At 37.7% G+C, this 9,100-nt stretch overlaps 1 protein-coding gene across 1 annotated transcript; it reads left to right on the plus strand.

Moving 5' to 3' along the window:
* The first annotated feature begins 2,628 nt into the window (after window positions 1-2,628).
* On the plus strand, window positions 2,629-7,019 carry LOC121049504. The gene is made up of 12 exons (XM_040507062.1): window positions 2,629-3,135; window positions 3,243-3,455; window positions 3,559-3,651; window positions 3,734-3,847; window positions 3,971-4,585; window positions 4,732-5,031; window positions 5,176-5,447; window positions 5,569-5,742; window positions 5,855-5,962; window positions 6,074-6,143; window positions 6,221-6,319; window positions 6,634-7,019. Exons 1-12 carry the CDS (start codon window positions 2,641-2,643, stop codon window positions 6,718-6,720), a joined length of 2,640 nt encoding a protein of 879 aa, XP_040362996.1. The 5' UTR covers window positions 2,629-2,640; the 3' UTR covers window positions 6,721-7,019.
* Window positions 7,020-9,100: the final 2,081 nt, after the last annotated feature.

A 9,100-nucleotide genomic window follows, 5' to 3' on the forward strand; every position in this document is an offset into this window, starting at 1 on the left:
ACTTGGCATATTCTTCATAACAAATGTATAATCAAAGCACTAAACATACTCTTAAGTCTCAATGCTTTTATTGAGTCACAGGACTAAAACAGTTCAAGACTTGGGAAGTAAGAACCCTCAAGTCTCAAAGCTTCATATAATCCACAGAAGAAAGTGGATAAGATATATTAGAAATAGATTTGGCCTAAGAAATAATTAAAGGCAAAACCCTAAAAGATGCTTTAGCCTTTGGGCTTATTGATGTTGATGCATGGGTGCGAAATAGGATCGGTAAGAAGAAATGGATTACACACTTCCACCTATAAGCTGAGTTAATATGAACAAACTTGTTATGCTTGGTAAAGAAAACCAAGCTGCGATAAGCACAGTAAGAAGAAATGGTTACACACTTTCAAGTTTCAATTAGTAATTCAATCAATGCATCATTCTGATACAGCAATCATATTTCACATTTTACCGGAATTTGATTTAGTCACTATGCCAAAAAATGCTTCATACCATACCCCTCAGACGACAGAAGACCTTTTTTCTGTTGTCTGATTTTTTTGAACGTCTTCAGACAACAGATTTAACTATTTATGTCGTCTAAATGGTATCAAAATCAACACCAATTCAACTTTTTCAAGTTTGTTATAATTTAGAGAATTCAGACAACAGATTCTGTTGTCTGAGTAAAGGGAAAAGTTTATCGGGACAAAATTTTTTTTGGTTGAACGTACTAAAACTTAATGTGAACTATTTGCAAAAAAAAAAAAAAAAAAAAAAAAAACAGCCGATGCCTAGCCTATACCCGAGTTTTCTCAACACTTAGTCAAAAAAACATGAAGTTTCTTTCTCAACCCTAACCACACGACAGCCGACCTCCTCTTCATCACCCTCATCCTCCGCCTCCGCTCCCATCCTCCTTCTCCGGCTCTGACGCCGGAGCTCCGCGGAACTCCACACTCCCGATCCAGCTTCTCTCTCTCCTTGGAACTTCCAACCCGTCTCGGCGTGAGGCATCTCTGCCTCTCCGGTCTTTCAAGCCCCACCCAGCCCACACCGCCGAGCTCCTTGCCCAGCAACCTGCAACTAGCAAACCAGTCTCCCGGTCTCCGGTCTCCGATCTCCACCTCCAGCCCTCCAGACTCCCTATCCAGCTTCTCTCCTTTCAACTCTGCAACTAGCAAACCCGTCTCCGGTCTCCGATCTCCGAGGTATCTCTCTCTCCCTCTCCGTCTTCTTCTCCTCCTGGACAGTCCACTCCTCCTCAGCTCCTCTTCTTCTCTTCTTCTTGACTTCTTATTAATCTGAGCTTCTGATTCTGATTGGTTTCGTGATATGTAAATTGTGTTCGATTTGTCATTTGTGGCTTTCGATTTGATATTGTATTCTTGTTGGTTTTGAACTAAGGTAATGGTATGGACGGATGGACTGTATGGTCAATTTGTTGAAAATTGAAATGGTTGAAAATTTGAAATGGGTTCGATACTTCAATTTCCTTTTGAGTTTTGACTCAGGGGTGGATTACAAATGGGTTTGAGAGTGTTTGACACTGACTGTTTGATAACTTGATTAGTTGATTTCCATTTTAATGATTTAATTAAGATAACTTCTTCTTGAATTGCAGACTTGCAGTTTGTAACTCGGTCACTGTCTCACTGAGGTTAGTGGTTAGTGAGGAGAAGCTCTCAGAAGCAGAAGCCACAAGCCCACAACTTCATTGAGAAACGATGAAAAAAAAAAAGGTAAATACTTCATTAAATATTTAAATTTTGCTATTTTGATAATTGTATCGGCATTATTCTCATAATTGTAATTTTAGGTGTTACATATATGTGAATTATAATTGTATTGGCATAAATCATAATAGATTAATGGCATTCCAAGACAGCAGCTTTAGTCCATTTTTTGTAAGTGAGAAACCTGGGTAGTCTATGACATCAAATATGTACACATGGTTGTTTATTTTCCTAAACCAATTTGATTGAGATCTGTAGTAGCATGATCGATGTTTTTGGACTTCAAATGGTTGAAGGTCTGTTGTAGAGATTTTTAAAGTTTCTTTGAAGGGGGAATGTAATGTTTGTCTTACTCTTAACATGGATCATACTTATATGTGAGCAGGGAAGATTATACTAGTTTGATGAGTTTTTAACTTTTGATTAGTTGTTAATCTTGGTTTCTGTTTTGATCACTGCTGTTCTGCTGCAGATTTTGAAAATTAACAAGCACTCTGCTGCACTCCTCAATGGAAGACAAAGTCAGTTTGGTCGGGTTATTGGATCTCATGTTAAGGACGAATTGAAGAACTCAAATTGGTTTTGAACAGCAAACTAAATAGAAAAGGTAATTGGGAAATCCATATTTAGAGTTATGTGTTGTTGGTTAATTGTCCAGATTGTGATTTTGTTAATGATTTTGTGTTGTAAATTGCATATTGATACTTGGTCGTACTCAAAATCACATAATTGGTGTAGTTGAGGAGTTGACAATGCTCTGCTGACAATGCTCTTCTTGCAGGTTTGGATTCAAGCTGAATTGGTTTAGTGCTGATTGTTTTTTCTGGCTCAAGAGACAGGTATCATCGATCGTTTTTCTTTGCCTAAGGATGCAGGGCCGTCAACCACACCTAAAGCTTTGAGGATGAAAGCTGTGCAAATGAAAAGAACTAGCTCTAAGGATGCAGGGCCGTCAACCACACCTAAAGCTTTGTCTCCAAAGAAGAGGGTTGTGTCTGCTAAGAAGAAGGAGGTGTCCCCGAAGAAGAAGGTTGTCCAAACTAAGAAGAAGACTAGATCTCCGAAGAAGAAGACAAAGGCTGTATCAAAGAAATCTGTATCAAAGACCAAGTCTGGAAATAGTTCTAAGTCTAATAAGATAGAGGATGGTGATGATGAGGAAGATCCTGATGCAACTGGTGGTTTGAAGCTGTTAAGGCGAGGGATGGTGACAATGAATCGCATTACAAGGCGACTCATCAGAGGGAGAAAGCTAACCATACAGATTAATGATAAGGGGGAACCTTATGGTAAGGCTGCAAAAGAAATGCAGTCTTACATTGGGGTCTTAGCACGTACAAAGATCTCGATTGTCACTGGTGATTGGAGAGAGGTGGACCCTGAGGAAAAACAGAAAATCTGGGAATCTATTGTGGTATTTAAACTAAATCTTACAACATATTGCAATCCTTATCACTTTCAGTCACACTTTCAGTCACACTTGTTTCTGATGTAAACTAATCTTCTTTTTCTTATACGTAGGATGCATATGTGATCCCTAAAGAATGTAAGAAGCTGGTGATTACCTCTGCTGCAAATAAATGGAGGGAATTTAAGAGCAAATTGACCAACAAGTACATTATCCCTTATATGGATACCCCTGAATTGCTTGAAAATCCACCGGATAATTATCGATGTGTTAAGAAGGCTGATTGGGATATCTTTGTCGCTGACAGGATTTCAGAAAAATTTCAGGTTTGTTAGCTGTTGGAAACTTAGTTCATATGTTGGTTTCATTTTATCGGTGGTTTGTATAAGTTCAATGCAATGTAGTGCCTAAGTATGCTTTGGTTTGTAGGAACTGCGTGATGCACAAATAGAAAAAAGAAAGGAAAATCGGTACCCTCATCGTATGGCACGTAAAGGATATGCTAACTTAGAAGCCGAACTGGTTAGTTTTTGGATGATACTTATTGAACTTTGTGAATAGAGCTTGTGGTTACCAATTCTAATATATTTTTCATTTGTTATAGTCCGAGTCAATCCCCTTAGAGAAACTGGATCGTGCGACGATGTGGGTGAAGGCACGGCAAGATAAGAATGGCTGCTTCAAAGAACCTGAGGTGGAGAAGACGGCAGAAAGAATTGTAAGTCTTTATCTGAAACTTCGCTGGCTGATTTGGTGTGTGTGTGTATATATACACACACATATTTGTCCTTCATATATGAATTACTTAATAAGTAAGCTTACATACATATATTTGTACCAGGAAAGGTTAAAGAAAAAGGAGTCTGACGGAGAGCTTACAACAGATGGTTCAGATGATGTGCTCACCTTAGCATTGGGGAAGCCAGAGCATCCTGGGAGGGTACGAGGCGTTGGTGGTTTCACCAAACCAGCTTCATACTTTAACCTCCCAAAAAGCAGAAAGAAAAGTGTGGAAGAGACTGTGAGGAAGAGTGTGAAGTTGATTTTGGAGGAGGAGAAGGAAAGTATACTCGCTAAGGAAAGAGTTGCATGGGAACAAGAGAGAGATAGACAAGTTGCTGAGGAAAGAGCATATTGGACAGCCAAGATTGCGAGGTTGGAAGCAAAAATTGATGGGAAGGAGGTGCCACTAGAATCACCAGAGTCACCAAAACAATTGACGCCACTTCATGAACATGGTTCAGGCCAAGGGAGCTGTTCCCGACCAGCTGAGAAGATTTTGATTGACATTGTGGAAGGTGATGGCAAAACAGTGAAGAAGAAGTTGGTTTTAGCTGAGGAGAAGATATTTGTTCAAGAGGACGAGCAAGTGGCTACAGATCAACCAAAGCAGAAACTAACTTCTATAATTGAAGAGGAGGTTAGAGTCCACATATCTTCGAAAAATTCTGACAATGTAAGCACCTTTCTTGCCTTAATTTATCTCTGTTCTCCTTAAATTCATTTTGCTTTGACTGTCTTTATCTGAAACTACAATAACATTGCTAAATGTGGAATTAATATAGTGAATGATTAACTGCTCATTGTTTGACATAGGAGCTGGTTGATGGGAACGACTGCGGACTGGCAATAGACAGGGTCGAAAATATTGTTGCTTATGGTACTGTCATTCAAGTTAATGTTGAGGAAGGCAATCAGAAGATCCATGGGGTTCCATTGGGAGAAGACAATGTGCGTGTCTCAGTCATTGGAACCATTGTGCATGATGCCTTGCTACCATTTCCAGTGAAGGATGCTGACATAGTCACTGTCGGAGACGCCATTGGGACTTGTGTTGCTTGGCCAAGAAAGCTAGTTGTTATCCCTGCACCAGTGGCACCCCCTAAACCCATTGAGCAGAAAGTAACTCATTCTTAATTCATTTATAGTCCATCTTCTTCTTTTATTTATTCATGTTCAATTAATATGCAAATTTGTTTCATATATATAGTATATGTTAATATTGGAAAGGGTTGATAACATGTAGTCTTATCGTTACAAAATTAGAAAACAAAGCGTGCTAATCCGAAGAAGAGAATCAGAGATTCATTTGATGATGACAATGAAGACCTGGAAAACTTGCCGACGAATCTGCCATTACCAGTAAAGGACTTGTGTATGTGGGCCAAGACTGAATTGATGGATGGCGCTACAATCCACACAACATTTGGTGGGGAAATTTTCGGCCATTCTAGGAAAGCCGTCATCTTTAGAAGGGATATCTATAACATGGCTAACATGCTGGAAGTATCTGGAGGAGTCATTGTTTTTTACATGAGGTACATATCAGTTTTCAATTACCTTATTCTTATCTTCAGTAATTGACTATACTCTGCTTGATCTTCATAATCAGAAGCCTTTTTTTTATTTAGCCCTTTAATATTGCAATATTATTTGTAGCTACATTTATGGAGTCCTGAAGAAGTCTAAGATGCTTGATATGGTTGGCTTTATCGACCCTGCACACACCGGTATAATTGGGTGTGGAAATCCCACTGAACGGGCACGGTCTATGTCAAATCGGTACATGTTAGGGAAACCGGGGCAAATATTTTTGGTTCCATATAACTCAGGGTATGTAATCAGTATTACTACAATGTTAGGCATGTTATATTGCTTGTTGATAGCTTCTATGTATAGATTTAATGGACTTATCAAAAAATAATTTTTACATCTTTTTCTATAGTGCTCATTGGATGTTGTCGGTGGTGAACCCGGATGAAGAAGTCGTGCATTTCATGGATCCGCTAAAAAGGCGACTTTGTGCTGGTGAATGGAAAAGTATTGTCGACAAGTAAGTCTGCTTCCCAAAGATTTTTTTACCATATTGATCAGTTGATGTTGTTTCTTCATGTACTGAACTTGCTGCTTGCTAATTATAATTTTTGTGATCATCATTTTCAAGCTCTATTAAAATCTTCAATGCCCAAAAGGCTAGGAAAGGAAGGAAAATAATCCAATGGAAGAATCTTGCTGTAAGTTGGTTGGAATTTTTATAGTCTCCATTAAGTCGTACTTCCTCATATGGTTAATCTTAATTTATTATTTTCAGGGTATTCCGGAGCAAACTGATTCTAAGACTTGTGGTTATTTCGTCATGCGTTATATGAAAGAAATTGTGGAGGACAAGAACTTGGAGTATGCTACCAAGGTAAGAATGATCAACTGCATATAGGCATATTTCAGTTACTGAAAGTTACTGAACCTTATTATGTCCAGTAAATTTGAGAAGCAAATGCAGCAAGTCCAGTATAGGCATAATAAGGTTGATTTACTGGACTTGCTGCAAGTAACTTTGAGAAGCAAATGCAACATAATAAGGTACTGGACTTGCTGCAAGTAACTTTGAGAAGCAAATGCAACATGATAAGGTTCATATTATAGGCATATTTCAGGTTTGCTACCAAGTTATAATGGAGTTGCTGCATTTGCATCATAATAACTTGCTGCATTTGCTTGTTTCAGTGGGAAAGGAAATCAAATCTTGCTTACACACAGAAGGATATTGATGTGGTTCGAGCTGAATGGGCAAATCATGTTATGAAGTTCTAACTTTGGTTCTGTTTAAGGTAGATGAGTAGCACCAGGAATTGCTTTTGTGCATTTATATATAATTGATGGAAAGTGTTGATGAACCTAAATTATGCATGCAGTTGCTTTGCCTAGCTACTCTTTCTTTACCTTATAGGTTTTTGACTTAGTGCAATATTAGGTAAATGATCGAGATCGATGAGATGGTTTTTTGGTTCTCTTGATCATTATGTAACTGTTGGCTAGGTTTAGAGTTGGAACTATGGATTGTATTTTGGATGATGTTGATGCAATTAATGAAACGTAGCCATCATTTTCAATGCAGATTTTAGTCCAATTTTATGGTTTTGATGATTGTAAATGACTGATGTTGAAATGGTTGAAAGCCAACAGATATATGCAAGTTTATGTTGTATCAAGAAAATAGAAACAACAGAAACAAATGATCATCTGTTGTTTCTATCAAGTTCAAACAACAGAAAAGTAGAGTTTAAAGAGCTCTCAGACAACAGAAGTAGGTGATTGATATGTTGTTTCTATCACGTTCAAACAACAGAAAAGTAGAGTTCAAATAGCTCTCAGACAACAGAAGTAGGTGTTGATATGTTGTTTCTAGCACGTTCAAACAACAGAAAAGTAGAGTTCAAATAGCTCTCAGACAACAGAAGTAGGTGTTGATATGTTGTTTCTAGCACGTTCAAACAACAGAAAAGTAGAGGTCAAATAGCTCTCAGACAACAGAAGTAGGTGTTGATATGTTGTTTCTACCAACTTCAAACAACAGAACATAACTAAAACAATGGTTGAAAGTGCAAACAAACAACAGAAAAATGAGATTGAATACTACTTCAGACAACAGAAATTTGAGTAAGACTATACTCTAAGTGACATTCAAACAACATAAAAAAACTAAAACTGTAGTTGGAAACCAAATCTAACCACAAGAATCAAAATTATCTGTAGTCCAAACAAATCTCAAACAACATAACTCATGGTATAAATGTTGTTGCATACGAAATCAGTCAACATATAACTGTCGTTGTTCTTCAAATCAGACGACAGAAGCATCAACTAAGCTTAATATTGGTTCAATCAAACGACAGAAACAACAAAATCTCAGTCATCTTACATTAACTACATCGACAGTTATTTTTTGAATCCGTTGATGAAGTGAATTTCCAACAACATTAATATGTAGTTGTATGGTGTTTCAGACGACAGATAGACTCCGATTCTTCAATATTAGGTACTTCAGACGACAGATTACTGTCGTCTGAGTGCATTATCAACGACGGAGAATATCTGTCGTCTGAATGGCTTAGAGACGGCAGCCACCTAGACAACAGATTTTTACTTCATCAGACGACAGATCTGATCTGTCGTCTGAAGCATTTTTTGGCATAGTGAGTTTCCGGTAAGTATATGAGTCTAAAAGATCTGATCTTTTAAGAAAAAAGAGATTACTGACCTTGAGTTTCCGATTAACCAAGATGGAGAGATGAGAGAATTAAGGGCAGGAGACGGTGGAGTAGAGATGCTCAATTAGGCCTCATCATTTAGCTCGCCTGGCCCGTAGGGCCGAAGCCCTACCCTGCCCTTGCAGTAGGGCGAGCCGGCCCTACCCTTTCTCAAATAGGGTAGGGTAAGGGTCATGCAAATGAAGCCCGGCCCTACCCTACGGCCCGGCCCTTTAAGCCCGCCCAATTAAGCCCTAATAATTTTCTATTTTTTCTATTTTTTAAATATGTTTCTCTTTAGTCTATAACATACAACTTATCTCTTTTTTGTAATTGATTTCCTATTCTTTAATTTTTGTTTCCTTTGTTAAACAACAATTAATTTTGGGAGATTTAGAGAGATAGTTAATTGAATATAACCATCTTAACTAAATTGAGAAAATTTAAAATAATATTTGATGACTAACCATCAAATTTAGATTTATTGTTCTTTATTGTAATATATTTTACTTAAATTTCTCAGATTCTCTTCCAATTGAAAATGAATGTAATAAAAAGAATTAAAGATTAGAGATTAGAGATTAGAAAAATTATATTAAATTTTCATAAGTCAAGATTTAACAAACAAGTCGAGCTTTAACAAGCTTAAGCTACTCATGAAAAATACGAGCTACTTACGAACTAGATGAGTCGAATATATCCTTGTTCAAGTTTGGCTTGTTTTTTTTTTCAAGTTCAATATTGAGTTCAGCTCGGCTCATTTATCTTACGAACACGAGCCGAACGAGCTACAATTGAGCCGAATACGAGTTGTATTGAGCCTATTTACAGCCCTAACTTTTGAACAAGTGTGCAACCAAGTTTGTAATGAATCTTATTTGCTAAGGATTTTCTCCCTGTTTAGGTAGAACATGCATGGTAATTTGTTGCTTCGGGGGTCTAAG

The sequence above is a fragment of the Rosa chinensis genome, chromosome 5 (genome assembly GCF_002994745.2).
Source record: "Rosa chinensis cultivar Old Blush chromosome 5, RchiOBHm-V2, whole genome shotgun sequence".
In the NCBI taxonomy this organism is placed as follows: domain Eukaryota; kingdom Viridiplantae; phylum Streptophyta; class Magnoliopsida; order Rosales; family Rosaceae; genus Rosa; species Rosa chinensis.